Here is a 24,051-nt window from a genome sequence, read left to right on the forward strand (position 1 = left end):
TGGGATGTGTATACTGGAATTTTATTTATCATTTTTATACTAATAATGGCTGTGATCAGTGACGTATAGCGGGACTGTGATAGTGCGGCGGGCAATTTGATACTGACACTTTGTGGGAACTGACTGACAGTGACATTTCCAGTGACACTAACACAGAGATCAGTGCTATTAATATAAACTGTCACTGTACTAATGACACTGGCTGGGAGGGGTTAACATCTAGGGGCAATAAAGGGGTTCATTGTGTGCCTAACCAGTTTTAATGTGTGTACTGTGTGCTGCTACACATCTAACAAAGTGATCATTCCCTCTGTATAGAGCCCTGTGTTGTTTATCAACACAGGGCTCTAGGCTGCGATTCGACACAGCCAATCAGCAGGTTCCGGTCATAAATCATTAACCGGGATCTGTTGACGAACTCCCGCTATGTCAATTCACAGGACAGTAGGAGGACGGGGGAGCCCCCCCCCAAACCCAGGAACAGGCAGCAACGTACCAGCATGTTGCTGTACCTGTAGCTGCCGCAGTATATGAACTGTGGCAGGTTGGCAGGCAGTTAAAGGAGATGTTCACCTTTTTAAGAAAAATTTATAAATGCACATATTTTTTCCTCCGGGATTCTGGAAAGCATTGCCCCCGTGATCAGTGGATTGTGGGTGCAATGTCAGGCCTCTGCAGATAAACCCTTCAGCTTTCAACCCGGCGATCGGTAGCCCCGGGGACCGATCTGGCACTGGTGGTGGCTGGGTTGAGCGAAGGAAAGAAGTATAGTGCCCCCGTCTTTGCGTGCAGTGGTGAACGCATATGTAGGTCACGCCCACATATGTAAACGCTGTTCGTACCACACACGTGAGGTATCACCGCGAACGTCAGAGCAAAAACAATAATTCTAGCACTAGACCTTCTCTGTAATAGGGCGTACACACGGTCGGACTTTGTTCGGACATTCCGACAACAAAATCCATGGATTTTTTCCGACGGATGTTGGCTCAAACTTGTCTTGCATACACACGGTCACACAAAGTTGTCGGAAAATCCGATCGTTCTGAACGCGGTGACGTAAAACACGTACGTCGGGACTATAAACGGGGCAGTGGCCAATAGCTATCATCTCTTTATTTATTCTGAACATGCGTGGCACTTTGTGCGTCGGATTTGTGTACACACGATCGGAATTTTCCGACAAGGAATTTTGTTGTCGGAAAATTTTATCTCCTGCTCTCCAACTTTGTGTGTCGGAAAATCCGATGGAAAATGTTCGATGGAGCCCACACACGGTCGGAATTTCTGACAACACGCTCCGATCGGACATTTTCCATCGGAAAATCCGACCGTGTGTACGGGGCATAACTCTAAACAGGTATCCTGTAGAAATTTTTAAAGCGTCACCTATGGATGTTTTTAAACAGCGTAGTTTGGCGCCATTCCATGAGCGCACGCAATTTCAAAGCATTACATGTTGGGTATCTATTTAATCGGCCTAACATCATCTTTCATATTTTACAAAACAATTGGGGTATACAGTGGATTTCAAAACTCTACACACCCCTGTTAAAATGTCAGGTTTCTGTGATGTAAAAAAATGAGACAAAGATAAATCATTTCAGAACTTTTCCCACCTTTAATGTGACCTATAAACTGTACAACTCAATTGAACAACAAAATGAAATCTTTTAGGTGGAGGAAAGTAAAAATAAAATAAGATGGTTGCATAAGTGTGCACACCCTTACACTAATACTTTTGTTGAAGCACCTTTTGATTTTATTCCAGCACTCAGTCTTTTTGGGTCTGAGTCTGCATGGCACATCTTGACTTGGCAATATTTGCCCACTATTCTTTACAAAAATACTCCAAATCTGTCAGATTGCGATGTCATCTCCTGTGCACAGCCCTCTTCAGATCACCTCACATTTTTTCAATCGGATTCAGGTCTGGGCTCTGACTGGGCCATTCCAAAACTTTAATCTTCTTCTGGTGAAGCCATTCCTTTGTTGATTTGGGTTGTTGTCATGCTGACAGATGAAGTTCCTCTTCATGTTCAGTTTTCTAGCAGAAGCCTGAAGGTTTTGTGCCAATATTGACTAGTATTTAAAACTGTTCATAATTCCCTCTACCTTGACTAAGGCCCCTGTTCCAGCTGAAGAAAAACAGCCCCAAAGCATGATGCTGCCACCACCATGCTTCACGGTGGGTATGGTGTTCTTTTGGTGATGTGCAGTGTTGTTTTTGCGCCAAACATATCTTTTGGAATTATGGCCAAAAAGTTCAACCTTGGTTTCATCAGACCATAACACATTTTCACACATGCTTTTGGGAGACTTCAGATGCGTGTTTTCAATATTTAGCCAGGTTTGTATCTTTTTCTTGGTAAGAAAAGGCTTCCGTCTTGCCACTCTACCCCATAGCCCAGACATATGAAGAATACGGGAGATTGTTGTCACATGTACCACACAGCCAGTACTTGCCAGATAATCCTGCAGCTCCTTTAATGTTGCTGTAGGCCTCTTGGCAGTCACCCTGACCAGTTTTCTTCCTGTATTTTCATCAATTTTGGAGGGACGTCCAGTTCTTGGTAATGTCACTGTTGTGTCATATTTTTCCCACTTGATGAGGACTGTCTTCACTGTGTTCCATGGTATAACTAATGCCTTTTAAATTCTTTTGTACCATTCTCCTAACTGATACCTTTTAACAGTGAGATCCCTCTGATGCTTTGGAAGCTCTCTGCGACTAAGACCCTTTTCACACTGGTGCCACCCGTGCGTTAGCGGTAAAGCGCAGCTCGTTTTAGCGCGCTTTACCGCTGTTTATACTGCGCTTTCCGGCCGCTAGCAGGGAGCTTTTAACCCCAAGAAAGGGGCTAAAAACGCCCGTGTTGCGGAGCTTTTCAGGCGCTTTGGAATCGCTGCCCATTCATTGCAATGGGCAGGGGTGTTTTTGTAGACAACGCTCCCAGCACTCGGGCTTTCATACTCGGGTGGCATGGGAGCCAGTTTTCAGGTGCTTTACAGGCACTATTTCTAGCGCTAAAACGCCTGAAAACTGCCTCAGTGTGAAAGGGGTCTAAGAAAATGTCAGGAAAGACCTACTAGAACAGCTGAACTTTATTTGGGTTTAATCAGAGGCACTTTAAATGATGGCAGGGGTGTATTGACTCCTATTTAACATGAGTCTGAATGTGTTTGCTTAATACATCCTCAGTTATAACAGGGTGTGCACACTTCTGCAACCACATTATTTTAGTTTTTTAGTCTCTTCCCCCCCCCCCCCCCCCACCCCCACCCCTAAAAGATTTCAGTTTGTTTTTCAACTGAGTTGTACAGTTTTTATAGGTCACATTAAAGGTGGAAACATTTCTGAAATGATTTGTAATTTTTTTACAGGAACCTGACATTTCAACAGGGATGTGTAGACTTTTTATATCCAATGTATATTGTGTTGTTTTTTTTGTCAAACCACGTGACATAAAAAAATTGCAATGACCGCCATTTTATTCTCTAAGGCCTGGTCAGCAAGTGGTTGAGCAGTGATTTAGCTCCAAAATCAGGGAAATCAAGCCCTTTGAACAAAGCAAAGCCAATTTCAGGAGGGGTAGACTAAGAGTATTTTTTTCTTAACAAATGGAGTACTGTGATGCTCTTAGCTGACGCATTTACTTTTTAAAGTGGTCGTCAGATTTGCTTTTTAAGGGGAAAATGAACTGGCCAGAGCTCAATGCACAACTAATTATTGCACTGTATAGGGGATAATCCTCAGCTGAGGATTACATTGTGATCAGTTCATTTTTCGTTAGGATAATTCCCTTTTAAACTCTGAGCTCCAGCCAATTCATCTTCAGTGTATAGATCTGGAAGGGCCTTTTTCAATTCCGGAGTGTTTGTCCACCGCCATTGTGCTGTATGTGTGTAATTACATATAATCCACACCCTATTCACTGCCACAGGAGCTCCCTGCTGTACAGGAACCCGAATGTCAGGACACAGCACCCAATCACCATGGAAATGGCCCTTGCAGTGACGTCAATGTTCCAGGCTGCTGGTTTTATCGCTTGCCACATAAAGTAAGTCTGAAAAATTCACTTTTTGCACTTTATTCATAATAATATATTACTGGCTTTCACTCTGAACATTTTCTTATGTTGATACGCTGTGCTGTACACATAATACTTTGCATCAAGGGAATCATTTAGAATGTGGGAACATTTTTATAAGAAGCTGCTCTTTGCTGCCTCTATAAATTATGGCACAGAGCTGGTTGATGTATGCATGGGCTGCTAGCAAGCAATTGTTCACCTAAATGTCAATAGCTGGTGACTAAATGTATTCATATTATACTTTGTGTTCTCCAGCACACAACCTCAGCTCTGTCAATTGCATGTAATGTAATGGACAGGACAGTGGCGCCCCCCCCCCCCACCCTAATTCATGTGCCCGACCCCTAATCTCCATGCAGGGCGCCGGACGCATTGATTTCAATGTTTTTGTTTGTTTTTTTTTGTTTTGTTTTTTAGCACATGATTAGAGCCTGAGACTCTAATTGGCTTTAAAATGGGTGAGCTTGGGGTGCAGAGCACTGCACCCACAGCTCACCCACTTGTGTGACATTAGCAAATTAATATTCAGTCTATAGTCTTCCTGCTTCTTCTCCCTGCCAATCAGGAAGCGGGTCCTGAGCCCTGATTAGCCAGGGAGTCTTAGGACTCCCGGTCAATCGGGTCTCAGGACACGCTTTCTGATTGGCCAGGAGGAGAGGCTGCGGGTCATGTACAGCGAGGAGCACCAGGTAGAGGGGCAGCAACAGCCTCCTCCAGGAGCCCTACCCCGGGTCCAACACCACCACCTCATCATCGTTGTCATCCCCGCACCTCTACCGCAGCAACAGCGAGAGGAGGTGTTTTGCTTGCGTCGATCTAGCAAGGTTACTTTGTGGTATAAGCAAGGAAGCTGAGACCTCTGCAGTGTGTAAATGGGCTTTTACTATACAAAAATGCTGTACATACAAAACTATTACAATATTAGGAATATAAATCAAGACTGACAGATATCCATAACAAGAAAAATGCCTAGCAAATAAACAACCTATGGTCTGTAACAGTAGAAATACACTTAAAAGTTACTTAACTCCGTTTACTGTGTAATCATGATCTCCGTTGCTCCTGGAGACCAGGCACCTTCATCTTCGCTTATAACAGATTCTTCCTCCTGCTCTGGTGTTAATCCATGATGAGTCGCTCCTATCAGTTCCTATCAGTTCCTCCTTTTTATTTGGGCTTTTGTTTACCAGTTTGTTGACAATGGTTACAAACTCATGACTACCGTATTTTGCGGCGTATAAGACGACTTTTTACCCTTAAAAAAGTGGCCAAAAAGCAGGAGTCGTCTTATACGCCGGGTCAGCCCCTCGGATGCCTGCTGGATGTGCGGTAATACTGTATGTAGCTTCGGCTACATACAGTATATACCGCTGAGCCAATCCCGGTGAGCGATGTATTCAAATGAATACAGAGCCTGCTCGGATTGGAGTAACAACTTCTGCCAATCCGAGCAGGCTACTATGTATTGGATTGGCAGAGAGGTGCGGGCTGATGATGTTACAGCCTCTACCAATCCAAGCAGGCTTTGTATTCCTTAATAGAATACATCGCTCGCCATGATTGGCTCCAGCAAGAAGGAAGGAATTGACTCCAGCAAGAAGGAAGAAATATGAAGTGTCGGAAACCTCGGAAGGGGGGGTCGTCTTATACGGTAAGTACAGACAAAAACTCTTAAAATGTAAAATTAGGGGGTCGTCTTATATGCCCGGTTGCCTTATACACCGGGAAATACGGTAAGCTCCGAGGGGAGGAGCAAAAATCGCTGGGGGTGTGGTCTGGTCGGAGTCCAGGCTGAGGTTGCCAATCATACACACAACTCAGGGATGTCATGGATGTGTGATCATAGGGAGACTTTCTCTTCACTCTAGGCCAAAATGATGTCGTACATCCCAGGAGTCTTCATGGACATTTTTGTTTTATCTGGAAGAGGGGCTTTCTCAGCTAAGCACACCCTCCTGCCTGCATGCTTGAGCTAAGAGCAGATGGATTACCAGAAGTAAATGCAACATGAATTATCTGCCCTTACTCGAGATGGCCACAGCTAGAAATGCTAGGGAGATGTTTTTCAAAGTGATTTCTCAACAAAATAAAGCATGGAGACATGGATGGATAGGAGAGTTTGCTTTGAATATTAAAAATGAATTAAATAGCATTTTCAGTTTGTGGTGCTCAGATACAATTTAGTCCTGCTTTAGTAAATGAAATCATGTTTATTCTGGTGACAGGGTCTCTAAGCTTTTAATGCTGAAAGCACTAAAATGAAGCAAGAGTTTCACTAAAAAGATGCAGAATAGAGGAATAAACAAAGATTCACTTGTATGGCTCTGATCCCCATTGTTAAGAATAGTTAATGTTAGGCTTTTATTTCACCTTAACCACTCTTAACGCTCTGAACTAGCTGTATTCAAGTACATAAGTATGCTTTTAGGAATAGAAGCCATAATGGACCGTTTTACATAGTTCAGCATTTATCATCTGCCATGAAGTGACCGCACTGCTACATACTGTATATGGGTACACTTATGGTTTTAGTTTGCAAATGCGAATACAATTATAATTCTGTTCATATCCACCTTATTAATGTAACGCAATAAAACTAATATAAACCAACAATATATTACGTGTTCCGTACAATAACTGTGCACACTTTTGTGTCCAAATACATTTTTTTAACAAACAAGGTGTATATATGAATGTGTATATAATTAGTTTAAAAAAAATGTCCACCATGCACCAAAATCAAAACAAAAAAACCAAACCAATTCAAAAATTTCCAAACAAAAAAAATGTTTTATTTTGTGCAAAGCAATAAAGTCCCATCTATTGTGTCTTATGAATAAGACGTGTTCCGTACAATAATTGTGCACACTTTTGTGTCCAGAAAAATTTGTAACAATGAATAGGATAAGGTGGATGGGACTTTATTACTTTGCACAGAAGAAATTTTTAAAAAAGTTTTTTTTTTTTGGTTTGCAATTTTTCTGAATTGGTGTGGATTTTTTTTTTTTTTTTTTTTTTTTTTTGGTGCATGGTGGGCATTTTTTTAAGATGTATATAAACTATGGTGTATATATTCTGTGTGAAAATTGATCAATCCTGATGTATTGACATCCTATCTCATTTCTTGAGCCCAAAAATTCCAGGAAAGTACAAATATCCCCAAATGACTCCTTTTTGTAAAGGAGACAGTCCAAGGTAGTTAGTAAACAACAACAAGGAGAGGGGCGCCTCTGAGTATAAATCATAAATACATTTTATTAAAACAACAATATCCACTCACATGGAAGTTGGAGAAGTTGCATTAGGGTCGGTTGGCTGGGCTGGAGAGATGCGGTGGAACTACAGGTCACAGCGGTTCCTGCAGGGCATGCCAGGTCCAAAGAGGATTAGTTCTTGCAGCCAGGTTCAGTCTCTTGCAGCGAACAGTCCAACACAAATCCTGCTGGGTTGGGAGCCAGGTTATGTCCCAGATGCACAGATAGGGGTTCCAGGGAAGGAAGGGAGAGATGTGTAGGACGCCAGAGCATCCGTTCAGCCGTGCTGCTGCTCACTGATAGAATGGTGTGAAGCCTCTAGGAAGGTGAGCAGCAGCACGGCTGAACGGATGCTCTGGCGTCCTACACATCTCTCCCTTCCTTCCCTGGAACCCCTATCTGTGCATCTGGGACATAACCTGGCTCCCAACCCAGCAGGATTTGTGTTGGACTGTTCGCTGCAAGAGACTGAACCTGGCTGCAAGAACTAATCCTCTTTGGACCTGGAATGCCCTGCAGGAACCGCTGTGACCTGTAGTTCCACCGCATCTCTCCAGCCCAGCCAACCGACCCTAATGCAACTTCTCCAACTTCCATGTGAGTGGATATTGTTGTTTTAATAAAATGTATTTATGATTTATACTCAGAGGCGCCCCTCTCCTTGTTGTTGTTTTAGCTTGCTGGACCCTGCTTTTGGTTCCTTTGGTGGCCGCCCTGACTGACCTCTTGTATATACTCCCAGTATATATGCATGAACTTACACATGCATTTTTACAGTTTTCAGTTTCTGGACTAATCGGTTTTACTTTCAAGGTAACTGTGCTTTGCGCCTTTTTACTTGTATCAAGGTAGTTAGTAAGAGGCTTGGCACGTTTTTTGAAGTTGTAACTGTTTGTCCAAATTTTTGGGAAAATTAAGAAATTTTAAAAGATTTCACCAGAGCATTACAGTGTCATCATATAACTGGTGTGGCATTGGACACCGACTTGTTATAGTATGTATATAAAATAATACTAAAAATATATACTGTATTTATTGGCGTATAACACTCACTTTTTCACCATGAAAATCGGGTGCAAATAGCGTGTGCGTGTTATACGCCAATACTTAAATTTTAGCTGCCTTGGAGGGGACAGGGAGTGGGGCGGGACGAGCGCCGTCAGATTACATGCAGTGAGAATCTCCTGTTTACTTGGCGGCCTCTGTAATAGGAAGTCCCGTCTCCTGGGCCGCCATTGGACCACTGTTCTGTCTATCATAGGATTCTCACTGCGTGTAATCTGTCGGCACTCATTCCGCCCCCCTCCCTGTCCCCTCTTGCTGCAGATGGGCATCGATCAGGCTGCACTGATGGCAATGGTGAAGCTGCTGCATTGAAGGCAATGGCAAGGCTGCTGCATTGATGGCAATGGCGAAGCTGTACTGATGGCACTTGTGAGGCTGCAGATGGGCATTGATCAGGCTGCATTGATGGCAATGGCTGCAGATGGGCACTGACCCTTATTTTGCTTCAAAGTTCCTTATTTAAAATTTAAGTTTTTTCCTGAAATTTCCCTCTTAAAATGAATGTGCGTGTTATACGCCGATAAATACGGTATATTTTTTTCAATTATCTTAATATTTTTTTATTTTTTATTACGTTTTTCTTTTTTTTTTATATAAATACGGAGACCAGAGCAATACTGTGTTACCATAGTAACACTGTACTATTCTAGGGAGGTGATTTTTTTTTTTTTTTTTTTTTTTACACACACTATGATTGCTTTTTCTGAATTTTTTTTCTGACTGAAAACCTATTCTTTTTTTTTTTTTTTTTGTTTAATATTTGTTTATTGGTCAAGAAAATGGCATACAGAATAAACAAAATTGTCATAAGTATGACATAGGAATACATATGAAAGAACAAGCAAGGTAAACATTGCCCGAAGACACTCGGTAAACTAATATGAAATGAAGGAGAATGAAAACTATTCATTCAGTGTTTACTATTGTGATTGGCCACAGCTAATCACGTGTTACAGATGGGTTGTGATTGGCCCTGTCTGCACCATGTGATCACTGTGACCAATCACAGAGCCTATCACAATAGTACACAATAAAAAGGCATGAGTCAAAGCCTTTCATTGTGTACAATTGTCATGTGATCTGCTGGCCACAGCGATCACATGGTACCGGCAGCGGGCCAGTACAGTGATCTGTCATCTGCCATTTGATCTGACACAGTGGGTGACAGATTGTGCCGAAGTACCGCCCCATCCTGGGAGGATTCCCGCCCGGCCTATTGTAACATGGGGGGGAAGGGGTAAAAAAAGCCCAAAGCTGCTTCATGCCTTATACTCGTACCAATCAAAGCCCAAGGTAGTTTCTGATGATTGAGTTCCACCGCTGAGTCTTGTAGTATAGTAGATTCTGTCCTATAATTGTATTTCTCATAGTGGCTGAATTTTATGGTGCTGGATACTTCAAACACAATTCATTTGTAATTCTTGACGGATTCATGTATTGTAGGATGGCATTACCAACAATGTGGGCAGCCCATTTGCAAAGGATTTTCTCCCAAAAATGGAAGATGGCACTTTACAAGCCTGTACTGGAGGCACCAGTGCCACACGTGCCCTGGAAATAAATAAAATGATATCTTTCTGGAGGAATGCTCACAAACGCATCAGGTAGGAATTTGCTGATTCTGAAAGGCCACTAAATGGTGACCAACCCTAAAATAAAAGGGGGGGTTTTCCTAGGCCCCCCGTACACACTGGGCTGTTCAGCTGCAGTTCATCCCTCCTGGTGTTTTACTGCACCCAGGACAGTCAGGCCCACCGTCCAGCCCGGCTGCAGGGATCCTGTCAAAAGCCTATGGCAGGCTGCAGCTGGATGGGGCTGAACATCATACCAAGAGAGAACAGCGTTTAGGGCCCTGTCTGCTAAGGGATGAGGTTCCGGAACATTTCGGGGAATATGTTTTTTTAGCAAATCGTACTGAAATCTGCCTGAACCAGGAAAACACTCCACTCCCACTATATGCACTGACTATCTCTTCCTCTATTCTGCTCCATATAAGCCGGTGCTATTTGTTATCATGATGTAGTGCAGGTTTCCATACAGACACTGTATTGATGTATGTCTTTGGTCTATGTATTAGCTGCTCTCATATTTCAAGAAAGGTTGATAAGTGTTGTTTGATTATGCCTATTGATATTGCCAGATCCTTCTTTAAAATAAAACACTGTACAGATTTTTCACTGGAATGTCATTTATCTTCATTTTTGGTATGTATATAATGCTTACTGTTTTGTCTATTGCAGTTCCCAGAAGGTGGTGTGGTTGAAAAAGGGAGAATTACCCCGAGCAGTCACTAGGTATTGTGACCCTGTGTTAAGTCCGAGTATTTCCACTTTTCATTAGTGAGCAGTTATTTCATGAAGATGCAGGGACTGTCAGCATTTGCTGAAGTTTTGCATCAGTCCAGTGTTGTGATGTTCTAAAAATTGGGCTTAAAGCGGAGTTCTGCCGGGGTAAAAAAAAATTAAAAGTCAGCAGCTACAAATACTGTACCTGCTGACTTTTAATATAAGGACACTTACCTGTCCTGGGAGCCCGCGATGTCGGCACCCGAAGCCGACCCGTCCCTTGGCTCTGGGTGCAGGCGCCGGCATCATTACTAAGGGAAACGGGCAGTGAAGCCTTACGGCTTCACCGCCTGTTTCCTACTGTGCATGCGCAAATCACGTTGCGCTTTTCTGAATGGTGCCTGCTGTCTTCTGGGACCTGTGTGTCTTTCAGAAGGCAGGCATTACGTAGTTCGCTGCACAATGTGCAGTGATCTTTTCCCGGAAGTGGGAGCAGATACCTGGATTTGACAGGTATCTGCTCCCCCATTCTCCCTGAAAGGTGGCACCGGAGGGGGGGAGGAATCCGATCAGCAGAATTTCCATTTATGGGTGGAGTTCCACTTTAAAAAGCTCAGAAAACCTTGATTTAAAGTGGTTGTAAACCCTTACATATACCAAGTGAGGTGACTGGCCTCAGATGAAACAAATCCCTTATCTGCAGTCTTCTCTTCTCTGCAGACATTCAAAGTCTAGAATTTATAAATCTTGTCTGAGATGTCAGAAAAAAAGGGGGCAGAGAGCTAAAAGAGTAGCTGCAGTCGTTTTTCAGTTTATTAAAAGTCAGCAGCTACAAAAAAGTGTAGCTGCTGACTTTTATTAAACGTACACGTCCCATGATCCAGCGATGTGGCCACCTGAACCCTCGATTCTCTCCCTCTCCAGCGCCAGCATTACAACTGTGGGCACCTGGCTGTGACAGTTTGCGCTTCACAGCCAACTGTGCATGCCCGAAGATTGCACTGAGGAAGGAGGAGAGAAGGCGATCGGAGCAGAAGTGGAGGGGTACATGTCAAAACCGGGTGCCCCCCCCCCAAAAAAAATTACATGCCAAATGTGGCATTGGAGGTGGGGAGAAGTGCTTAAAGCTGGACTTAACCTTTTGGGTGGAGCTCCGCTTTAAATTACACTCTGCAGAACTCAGTGGGGAGAGCTCTATGAGCTGATTGGAGGGAAGGGACACCCTTACTTTATACAGCACACAGGAACAAAGCAGAGGCTATCATTCACAGGCTGTGTGCTGGAAGTCCCTCCCCATCACCTTATTCCTCTTGATCTTAGGAAACGGTGTCAGAAGTGACTCACGCAGATAGCAGAGGAATGGGACAGCAGCCAGAAATGATACTTAGTGCTCTGGATTGAGACAAGTACACACTGAAGAGGGATTTGCTTTTTTCATATTTCATGTCTGAGGTTTACAGGCACTTTAATTTCTCAAGTCATCTTCCAGGACGGCACACCTGAGAGATGAGAGGCTCCTCCCCACAGGAAACACAATCAATCAACAGCTGTTTTAAGTCCACACCCTTCCCCCTGATCCTCAGTTTTTGATTGTGTTTCTCCCTACACGGCGAAACTGTTTGTTTTTTTCCAAATGACCGAAGCCTGGGGCTGGTGGTCTCCCCCTGGGAGCCGGACCAAATGCCTGGGAAGCCTCTGGGTCTGGCGGGATATATTTATCCTTCCCGGGGGGTTCCCCTATCCTTTCCTCAGGGGGGGCAGCAGAAACTGGGAAAGCCCCCCTGAGAGCTGAAGGCCCCTGGGTACAGTGGTGTCCCCAGAACTTCAGGGGCCTTTATCCTGTCTCCCCCCCCTTACCTGTCCGGACGTCCATTCAGACGGGGGTGCTGGCTGTTGGTTCTTTCCAGGGGGATCGTATCCCCTGACTCCTGGGTCCCTGGTAGCTCGCGTGGGCTGCTGGGGAGGGCACCGCCTGAACGACCCGCGTTCTTACCCAGAAGGGAAGGCTGAGAGTCAGCAGGAGCAGGCGCCCACATCCTCCTTTCGAGGAGGCACCAGTTTACTATGGTGAATGTCTGCCTAAAGCACCTCATGGGAATGAGGAACGTACGGCATTGCCCCCCCCCCCCATGTATATACTGACTGGACAGAGCACTAAAGGGACAGCAGTTGTGGGGGGGGGGGGCACTTTGGCGGCTATCCTCCTTGCGTGTGGACCATAAGGATGGAAAAGCAAGCCTGGTGGCTGTGGAAAAAGGGGAAGACGACAACGGTGAGTCAAAAATCCCCAATCCCAGCCAGATGGTTTCTGGGCATTTGAGATAATCTCCCCTGGGATCTGGATTCAAATAGCCCAGAAGCTTTTGCTAAAGACACCAGCCACAGCTCCCTCCTACATCAGAGATGCTGTATGGTGGACAAGTGGTGCAGAGGAGCGAGTGTGCCTAAACCACCTTAGATGGGAAAGAGGTAGGTAAGGCATTTTTTCCTCTTCCACCTGTATTTACTGAGTGGTGCAGTGCAGGACCTGGGGTCTCCATAACAAAATAGCCCAGAAGCTACTGCTAAAAACCACCAGCCACAGCTTCCTCTTATAGCAGAGACACTGTGGTTATCACAACAGTAGGTTGCCAGCCTCTCCCTACATACCCGGTTGTGGTACATTAGTAGGGGTGAATATAGCAAAGAGGGTGACCTGGTAGAACAAAGAGTTCCTTACTGGCCAGGTATACCACTGAACAAGTTATTAATGGTGCAATGGTTGAAGGATTCAGGAGTAAGCTCCCTTGCTCAGCAGGTGCACTAGGTTATCTGGCCCTATTAGCCCAGCTGCTAGGAATCTGCTTAAAGTTGCTCCAAGATGCTTAAAAGCTGACCTAACTTTCAACAATGTGGCAGGAACCAAGCTTCTGTGTGGCACAGTAGGTGTTCCCTTTGTGACAGATCCTCCTTTTGGGGGTTGCTTGCTATGGGTAACTTTTCATAAGCTCCAACCTCCCACTCCACTCTTACATTGTGGTTATATTTTAATGCAGGGGGTAAGAAAAACCTTTTTGTTGGTTTGGGCTACAGTCCACTCAGTGACAGATCTAAAAGCGATTTACCATAAATCGTTTTTCCTATATCCTTTGATTAAGGATTTTCTGTGCAAACATATGCAAGAGCTAGATGGCTATATGATTGCTTCTTTAAGGGCTGCAGGTGGCTATTTACCTCCAGGCTAAATTGGTAACCACCCTTTTTAGAGGTCTTATATTGGTCTCTAGGGCTGGGCTCATTGAGACTTTAGTTACTGATCAGCCCCACCCGTGTATAGCTGGCTAGCGTTTCCTCAATCTACGGAGGTAAGGTAGGACAACAGCTACTATAGTAAGGTGTCCAACCATTTTAGGATTGGTTCCTTCACTGGTGGTGAAGGATTAGTATCTACAGCCCAGGCTATGCCTATGAAATAATTTGCTCCTGTTTGGTTATTTCATAAAGGGATACACCATGACTCCTTCTTGGCTGCTCACCAGTAGACCTCAGTAGTGAAGGTTTGTCCTTGCTGGAGTGTTTGGTGGCACAACTAAAGTACACATTGAGATTTGTGACATCTCTGCTGAAGCTTGTTGGGTGTCCTTTATATCCTAAAGGTACTGCTTTGTTTGGCTACAGATCAGAAAATACAACAGGGAAGGTGGTCTGTACTTTCTGGTTTTGTGCCGCACGCCAGAAACGCACATCATTAAATCTGGTGATGACATTTCTGCTCATAATTGTTATATTGCTGCACATCAGACCTACACAAGATTGGGGTCTGTCTGTGGGGTTTTTGTGTCCTGTATTACTGCCTTATTGGTTGCTTATCAGAAAGGCAGCAGGAAAGATTGACGGCAGGGGTAGTACATATACTGCCTTTGGTAATCGGTACAGCACCACAAGGTGGTGTCGTGCTGATTCAGACAGTGCTATTAACGGCAATAGCTGCCACTTTTAGGCATGCGATTTGACATGTGAGTCGCATGCCAAATCGCTTCAATATGGATGTGCTATCTCTATTCAGAATTGTTAGATTGTTGCACATTAGAGATATACACGATTGAGGTCTGTCTGTGGGTCCTGTATTACTGCCTTATTGGTTGCTTATCAGAAAGGTAGCAGTGAAGATGGATGGTCCTGATTTTGTTGGAAAATACAAATTGAACCTGTGCCATGGGTAGTACACATACTGCCATTGGTAATCGGTGCAGCACCACAAAGTGACGTGCTGATTCAGACAGCGCTATTAACAGCAATGGCTGCCGATTTTAGGCATGCGACTTTGACATGTTGAGTTGCATGCCAAATCACTTCAATATGGATGTGCTATCTCTATTCAGAACTGTTATATTATTGCACATCAGAGATATACAAGATTGAGGTCTGTCGGTGGGTCCTGTATTACTGCCTTATTGGTTGCTTATCGGAAAGGCAGCAGTGATGATGGATGGTCCTGATTTTGTTGGAAAATACAAAATTGAACCTGTGCCAGGGGTAGTACACATACTGCCATTGGTAATCAGTGCAGCACCACAAAGTGGCCCGGGCTGATTCAGACAGTGCTATTAACGGCAATGGCTGCCAATTTTAGGCATGCGATTTGACATGTTGAGTCACATGCCAAATCACTTGAATATGGATGTGCTATCTCTATTCAAGATTGTTGTTGCACATCAGACACATACAAAATTGAAGGTTTACTGCCTTATTGGCTGCATATCAGGACACAACAGTGAAGGTTGTTTGTCTTTTTCTGATTTGTTTTTGCTGCTCAGCAGGGAGACACATTGAGGGTAATGACATCTCTGCTCAGTATTGGTATATGCTACACATCAGACATACACAAAGATTGAACATTGTTTGTGTCCTGTATGTCCTATATTTACTGACTTATCGTCCGTATATCAGAAAGGCACAGCAGTAAGTGGTGTTTCTCATTGATCTTCCTTGCTGTTTCTTAGGTATACACAGTAGGGGGTTGTTGGCTGCACTCCTCCAGGGAGCCACAGCATGGGGACCCCTTGTTTGTTCGACCCGAAAACTGCTTTTCCTGTGACCTGTGTAATCTTGAGGTCTGTGGTTCCGTAAGCAGGGACTGCTGGATACGCTGCGACCTGGAGTCGCACAGTCACGAATGATACCCTTTGGAAGCCATAGTATGACTTCTCATGCGTCTTGCAGTCCCAAGTGGCAGGTTGGGTCGCACGGGTGTGGGAACCCTAAGCTTATCTGTCCCTTCTGGTTCAGGTTTTGCAATGCTGCAGGAATACTCATTGTGGAGTTATTGCCTTATTTTGCAGTAGACCAGAAAGATCGCAGCTGTAAAGGCTGTCTGTTTGTTTTTATGTTGCTGCACAGCAGAAGTACTCAACATTGAAGCTTGTTGGTGCTTTCTGTTTCATATTGCCTTACCTTATGGCACTTCAGAAAAACACAATGCTGTAGGTTGCTTGTGTTCTTTCTCTGTTGGTTCTATGTAACTGCACTACAGAACTGCATAACAGGAAGGATTGTCTTATAACTGTACTTGGTGGTTCGTCATAAATACGCAACATAGAAGTTTGGGTCTTTCTGTCTTCTCTTTATAGCCTTGTTTTGCTGTACATCAGTAAAACACCACTGAAAAAGGGGGTTCCCGTCCTTTCTGTATTTACCAGTTATGACCTAGCTAGCTGCACTTCAGAAATGCGCAGCATTTAAGGTGTGTTTGTGTCTTAATGCTTACATATTGGCCGCACATCAGAAAACCAGACTGTGAGGTTCAGATTTTGGTCTCTTCCCATATGTGATATTTTGATGTCTATGCTTGTGTCCTTTCTGTCTAAATCTATTGTGCTATGTCCACAATCTATGATTTTTTTATTTGTGATATTAATAATACATGTATCACCTTTTTGTATTTCAGCCTTCTCTTCCGTGAAAGGGCCAGGAGTTCTGGTGCAGATGTCACATGTCAGAAAGCCTCGACCCCTTACATTCAGGGATGCCAGAGCCATTTCCTAGGGTTGAAGCCCAGTAGAGTTATGGGTCACTGGAGGAAGGCGATAATGAATAGCCCTGTTTAATAAGAACTTAGGAAGTTCGGTTCAGAGGAGTTTTATGGCCTGAAGATGAAGTATAAACATGTATACCCGACCAAATAGGTTACAGCTCGGTGCATGGCCTTCATTTTGCCCTTCTAGCAAAACTAGATGTAGCAATATGAGTGTTCTTCTCCTGCTATAGATGCTAATCTCCTGATTAGGCTCTCAGGCGTAAGTAAAACTATAGATTGGGCATGCCTTAAACCCAGGGATTAAGTTTTTGTTAATCTATTTCCCTTAAGTAGTTTTCCCTTCAGTCTTTGGTGACGTAAAGCTAAAAATGGGGTTGTCTGTCAGGGGCCCCCCTTTTTTGGCAGTTTTATTTCCCTGGACAGGGTTGTGTTAAGACAGGCCCCCTTATGGATCAATGTAGTGTCCTTGTCTTACAACACAGGTCTCCGATTAATCTTTTTAGTGGTTCTAAACAGCACCTATAGGCAGAATAGGCCATTGTTGGTAGATGTGTGACAGGCAACATTGATAACCTACAAGTTTAACATGTTTTCTGATTCCATCTTTAAGAGCCCACTCCACCTAGATCCTGCATCTGAAACAGAGAAGGCAGGGACATCGGTGGAGTAGACCGGCAGATCAGCCGCATGATCCAGCTAAGATACCTTCATCAAGCATATGGAGTAAAGGTAAAGCTTACTGCAGAACCGAGGTTCGCCAAGAGTCTTGCAGTGGTCCCACCCTAAGGTAGGCCTGAGGTACTTTATTATCCTCTCAGGTGTGCCGTCCTGGAAGATGACTTGAGAAAAGTACTAGTTACTTACCGGTAACTGTCTTTCTGGGAAATCTTCCAGGACGGCAGGCCTACTTCCCACCCGTTGGAGGAGGGAAAATTTTAGAACACTAGAAGGTGAGTGCCTATGAGGAATGATTTCCCTTGTGAACCAGGTTCAGGAGTTACTTCTCTACAAACTGAGGATCAGGGGGAAGGGTGTGGACTTAAAACAGCTGTTGATTGATTGTGTTTCCTGTGGGGAGGAGCCTTTCATCTCTCAGGTGTGCCGTCCTGGAAGATTTCCCAGAAAGACCGTTACCGGTAAGTAACTAGTACTTTTTTGTTTTTTTCACATTACTATAGTATTTACAAAGCATTTGTAAAATAACTACCAGTAAGTGTGTGATGTGCTTCACCATAAAATGTTTCATTTATTTTAGAAGCCTGGATTTTGATGAAGAAAATAAGCATGGTGCTATACTTCCTCTAGTGGTCACAGCTGGAACGATCACAAGAAGAGCAGTAGAGCCAACGTGGCTGACTGCCAGCAATGCACGTGTAGGTTACTGAGTTATCATTTTTGCATTTTGGAATATCCTAGCAGCAGGTGTTATTGCTTACACACACACACAGGTGTTACCATCGGACACCCCTAAGGCACGTACAAACGGGCAGAAAGTTGGGAGACATTTGCTGGTTCAAAAAAAAAAAAAAACGGCTCACATTCTGCCCATGTGTATGTTGGTCTGTCTGACAGAAGCCTGCTGTTTGGCCGGCTTCTGTCGAACGTGCTTGCTGGAAAATCAGCAGCCAATCGACTCCCAATCAGCGCTTTCAGCCAATGGCAGAGAACGCTGATCGGAGTGTTCTGGCGGGGTCGGGCGTACCCCTGTCAGAACACAACAGCTCAGTGGGTGAGATCACTGTACTAACCTCACATGGTTAGTACAGCGGCTCCCCACCAGAGCTGTCAGGTTTTTTTCTTGCAACCCGCTGGATTGCACGAAAAAAAAACTGTAGTGTGTACCCGGCCTTAGATATGTATATTCAGAAGATGAAATGAGACGTGTGCCTGCCACCTGCATTTACTGTACAGATATGACTTCCCTGCATTGCTATGCTTAAAATCCTATAGTATAGTCTCATGATGCACCTGTGCTGTCTTACTTGCATGTGTTTACACATTTGGCATAGGCAGCAGTTTTCAAATGAATTACTGTACCGCGCTACATTCCCCAAATACAAATTATATGTAATTGATCCCTTATACAAAAAAAAAAATATCAACATACAGTATATAACATTCATTAATGTCTAAACTGCTGGCATCAAAAGTGAATACACCCCTAAGTGAAAATGTCCAATTGCGCGGTCATGTGGCGCTGCACCCAAACAAAATTGACGTACAAATAAAGCTTTCTTTTGGTGGTATTTGATCACCTCTGCATTTTTTATTTTTTTGCGCTATATACAAAAGAAGAGCTACAATTTTTTTAAAAAACACTTATGTTTTACTTTTTGCTATAATAAATTTCCCATATTAAAAAAACAAACACATTTTTCCTCAGTTTAGGCTGATATATATTCTTCTACATATTTTTGGTAAAAAAAAAACAAAAAACGCAATAAGCGTATATTGATTGGTTTGCGCAAAAGTTATAGCGTTAACAATATAGGAAATAAATTTATGGCATTTTTATCATTTAATTTTTTTTTTTTTTTTTAACTAGTAATGGCGGTGATCTGCGATTTTTATCGGGACTGCGATATTGGGGCGGACAAATTGGACACTTTTGACACATTTTTGGGACCATTGACATTCATACAGTGATCAGTGCTATAAAAATGCACTGATCACTGTATAAATATCACTGGTAGAGAAGGGGTTAACACTAGGGGGCGATCAAGGGGTTAACTGTGTTCCCTAGGTGTGTTCTAACTGTAGGGGGGATGGGACTGACTAGGGGAGGAGAGATTGGTGTTCATACTTAGTATGAACACACGATCAGTCTCTTCTCCCCTGAAAGAATTGGGATCTGTGTGTTTACACACACAGATCCCGGATCTCGCTCTGTCACGAGTGATCGCGGGGTGCCCAGTGGTCATCGCGCCCGCTGAGCACTTTCATCGGCTCCGGCATGGCGCCGCAGGTGCTTGGATACGACTTTGAACAGTGATAATGGACAACAGTTGCATACAAGTTGCATTGTATAACATTCAGGTACGACTTTCATGCAACTTCTGAGGGTTAACATTGAAGTCTATGGCCCTCAAGTTGCATTAAAGTCGAATCAAAGTAGTACTTTGAAGTTGCCGTAACTTTAAATCGCTCATATATGAATGGTTATCATTGGAAAACACAGGGAACGACTTGTCATGCAACTTTGATGTCCAAAATTGCATGGCAAGTCGCACAAGTGTGAATGGAGCCTTAAGCAACCCCTATATTGAACTTCCTATGGGGACCCCCCCCCCCATTACATCTTGTAGGTTTCACTAAACACTACAAGAAGTGCAGCTATCGATGTGCATAAACTCTTGGAGTGACACAAGAATTATTTGGCCTTGCTAACCCCAAGCATTCATCTGCATTGGCAGTTTCCTTCCTAATACATTTTTAACAGGCTCTTCAAGTATCACTGGACTGTGACAAATGCACAATATAGTTCCATAAAAATATGGGCGCACCGCTGCCCTGCACACTGGCCTTCACTTGCAGACCATAGTACAGAACAGCCTTTATGAAAGTTTGCATGTTTTGTAGAACACCTACCTATAGAAACTGGGTGCAACCTGTCCAGCTTGCAACATGTTCCTTTTTAAGCTGCCCATACATTGATCGAAATTCGTCGGGTTCTAACAGTGTGGCCAGAACCTCTAAAAATCTGTAGTTGCTGTATTTACTGTGTCCATACTATGGAAGTATTTTTATGTTACTTGATAAGCATAACCCAACCATAAGATGAGGTTGAATCTTGTTTGACTTCCAGTACAATTCCATTAACCCAAAAGGAAGCAAAGCATTGATAGCAAATTTGGGTTTTCTCATTTGACAAAAAAAAAAAAAAAATACCATTACCATTTGATCAGAATACTATCATCTCCTTCTTACACATTACTACCTCTCCTGTCTGTAGTTTCCCCAATCTCGAGGAAGCCCAGAAAACCTAATTGATGTTTTAGCAACATATAAGTGTGTAGAAGTGAAATACATAGGCCATTTTTATGCGTATAGTTTGTTTTATCTAAAATCAAAATCTTTGATTACTTTTAGGAAATTGTAGCATTGCTGTGTTTTTGTTTTTGTAGTCTGTTGTGTTTGTTTTTGGTGATGGATATCTGTTCTTACAGGCAGATCGCATTGGAAGTGAGCTGAAGGCTATGATTCAGGCCCCCCCAGGATATCACATTGTGGGAGCAGATGTGGATTCCCAGGAGCTCTGGATAGCAGCTATTCTTGGAGAGGCTCACTTTGCTGGAATTCATGGTATTGTGCATTTAAATGTATTTTTTACCACTATAAATAAATTGTTGCTACAATGGTGTATGGGAGGAAAGGGGTGATGAAATAATATGTATTCAATATTGCTACCAAATGAAAGTCCTCTCTGTCCCAGAAAAAAGCTGAATAATCTATGTGTGTGGAACACTTGTACACACATTGCACACCCCTGAAAATGCATATTACAAAACATGTCTATTCCCACTGTAAATCTGGCAGTGTCCTGCCTTATCAAGGCACTTTACTATTCCAGTAGAAGATGTACCTGTCTTTAAGGATCCAGCAAATAAGCCATTGGATGTCCTTTCTATAGCTCTGTTCTCTCTGGCAGGCCTTACTTATTGCCCGATCCTGGCTGTGGCTTTTCAAACCATGTGAGATTGAAATCAAAATCTCTTAAAAGAGATCTAACCACTGCTGGACAATGGACAATGACTATTTGAGCCAATGTTTGATACTATTTTCAAGCTAGTGGCAAGAGCACTCTCCCTCATTGTGAAAGTGCTCCCCCAAAGTGTGCGGACGTTTGTTAATCTTCTACCAATGCATGGACAATTTGCATCTCCAACGATTGGGTGCAGGAGATTGTCTTTTAGGGCTAAAAACTGGAGTTTTGCTCCGTGTCCCTTTTTGGTTTCTCACTTCCAACCTTCCTGTGTCACCAGACAGATTCACAAATCTCTATCCAGCTCTCTGGAGTCTTCTGGATCAAGGTGTCATTGCTCAGAATGGTTTCAGGAATTTTACTCAAACCGAAAGGGGGAATCCACCCCTTCTTGGATCTCAAGGACCTATATGTCTTCATTTGGGTCCAGAAATTATGCATGGATCTGTCATAGCCTCCCATCACCAGCTAGACTTCCTGGTTTTGGTGAACATCCATGGCGCATCTGCATGTGCCCATCTTTCCAGAGATTAGAATAAAGGATAGGCAGTGATGGTTAAAGTCACACCGAATTGAGGGAACTGCAAAAAATCGGAACACTGAAGTTTAAGATTATAATAATACAACAATAATATATTATAATCCTTCTGACACATCAATTTGATTTTTTTTTTTTTTTTTTTTTTATTACTGTCCCAGAGAAATAAATTAAGGGCATGTATTATTGATTATAAACCAAACCAAACAAATAGTATGGTAACCACAATAATCTTATCAAATGTAAATGTTTACATCATATTAATTCATTTTTCCATGTCATCATAATCAGCAAGTGAGTAAAATCGATCTGAACTCCTATATTAACATACAGCGGTTTTACAGTCCTGCTAGTAGAGTGATTGAAGGGCTGAAGTATCCTTAACATCCACTGCTCCAGGCTCCCTCCAGTGCTGATACCATAACCAAAAAATTAGGTTATATGACATCTGTTGAATGGGGGGTTCAGATGGGTGGATCCTACCCTTTAAAGGAGAAGCGCAGCCTGAGCTTGTTTGGCTGGGCTTCTCCTATGGGTCAGAGGAGTACAATTCGTTTTGTACACCTGTGACCCATTTTCAGCAGAGAGTGGTCTGAAGTCTGCTCTCCGCTGACGTCACTGATATCAGTCCAGGCACCGCATCATCACGACAATAAAGTCTGGATCCACCAGGTGCCTGGACTGATGCCTGTCTCAGCCTCTCAGCGAGCCACTGAGAGGCTGAGAAGCTCGCTTAGTCCTGCAGAGAGGAGAGCTGCTGATTGACAGTCAGCAGCTCTCCTCTCGGGGATCTGTGAGAACCGAGCCATCAGCGATGTTCGATCGCTCGGTTCTCAGTGCAGAGATGGCAGGGGACACCTAGGTAAGTATGATGGGGAAAAAAAAAAAGCAAATCTATACTTCTCTTTTAACATGTCATACAGCTAAAATCATTGGCTTTAGCCCTTTCACTACCAGCAAAGGCATACGGTGGCACAGAACCGCTTCCACCTGGCCAAGTCAGCATGCCTTAGGTCATCTGCATTCACCCTTTTTGCTATAAGCTCAAGGTCACTTGAGGTCACTTTTTTTTTTTTTTCCATCCTTTGGTTTCAGAAAAATGTATGTTTGGGGGGCTTTTACAAACTCTGAAAGCTGTATGGGAAAAAATAAATAAAAATGGAAAAACTGTAAATATTGTCTGGCCGCCTGAGTTTTAAAGTGGAGCATAATAGGGCCTGGCATTTTGTAGCTGCCGACTTCAATTTTTTTTCAGAACTGACTGAAGAGCCGCTTTAATGACTTGGTAATATAGCAGGATTGCATGACGCGGCTGCAAATGTGTACATTCAGTGCTGGAAACACTGTCAAGGTGCCTACAATAAAATTTAATTGTTGATAATCACACAAGATAAAGCGTGGATTGTAAAGCAGATGAATCTGTAGCAATACTGGATTCCTAATGGTTTTTATGGTCTAACATCATTCTGTGTTGATTCTATACTTGTTTTCTTTTGAGCATTATAGTAATGGTCTGGGTTTTTAGGTTGCACTGCCTTTGGATGGATGACTTTACAAGGTAAAAAGAGCAGCGGCACCGATCTGCACAGCAAGACGGCATCTACTGTGGGAATAAGTCGAGAACATGCCAAGGTCTTCAATTATGGGCGTATTTATGGCGCTGGGCAGCCCTTTGCTGAACGTCTGCTGATGCAGTTTAATCATAGACTGAGTCAGGAAGAAGCCGTGGGGAAAGCCAAACACATGTATGCAGCAACAAAGGGAGTCAGGAGGTGAGTGGCACAGAATGGTTTGTATACGTATGCTGCTATAAAGCTGGAACTGTGCAAAAAAGGAAAACAACCATTGCACAATAGTTGGCAGGTCATTTCCAAAATTGTATAACCACTTGTCGCCAAATCATTTACCTGGTATGTCATTGTGCTTCAAGTGGTTGTACTGGGGTGAGGCAGTTGCAGGCATCACCCCGGTACACATTTTTTAGAGCAGACGCTCAGCTCTCTTGTAATAGCAATCAAGGCGGTAACCCCCGCCGCTGCTGCCTTCCGCGGCTTGCTCAAGCTCCTGCCCCCACCCGGAGACCTGAGTAACCAGCTG

At 43.5% G+C, this 24,051-nt stretch overlaps 1 protein-coding gene across 2 annotated transcripts in view; it reads left to right on the forward strand.

Moving 5' to 3' along the window:
• Positions 1–24,051, forward strand: part of POLG (DNA polymerase gamma, catalytic subunit) — a 79,757-nt gene that overhangs the window by 44,407 nt on the left and 11,299 nt on the right. For both annotated transcript variants that reach the window (XM_073618453.1, XM_073618454.1), the window contains exons 12-17: positions 3,945–4,061; positions 9,857–10,017; positions 10,654–10,707; positions 17,970–18,087; positions 20,881–21,016; positions 23,480–23,726. In XM_073618453.1, coding sequence (XP_073474554.1) covers positions 3,945–4,061; positions 9,857–10,017; positions 10,654–10,707; positions 17,970–18,087; positions 20,881–21,016; positions 23,480–23,726 — 833 coding nt within the window. The remainder of the gene's footprint in view (positions 1–3,944; positions 4,062–9,856; positions 10,018–10,653; positions 10,708–17,969; positions 18,088–20,880; positions 21,017–23,479; positions 23,727–24,051) is intronic.

The sequence above is a fragment of the Aquarana catesbeiana genome, linkage group LG03, assembly GCF_042186555.1.
Source record: "Aquarana catesbeiana isolate 2022-GZ linkage group LG03, ASM4218655v1, whole genome shotgun sequence".
Lineage (NCBI taxonomy): Eukaryota > Metazoa > Chordata > Amphibia > Anura > Ranidae > Aquarana > Aquarana catesbeiana.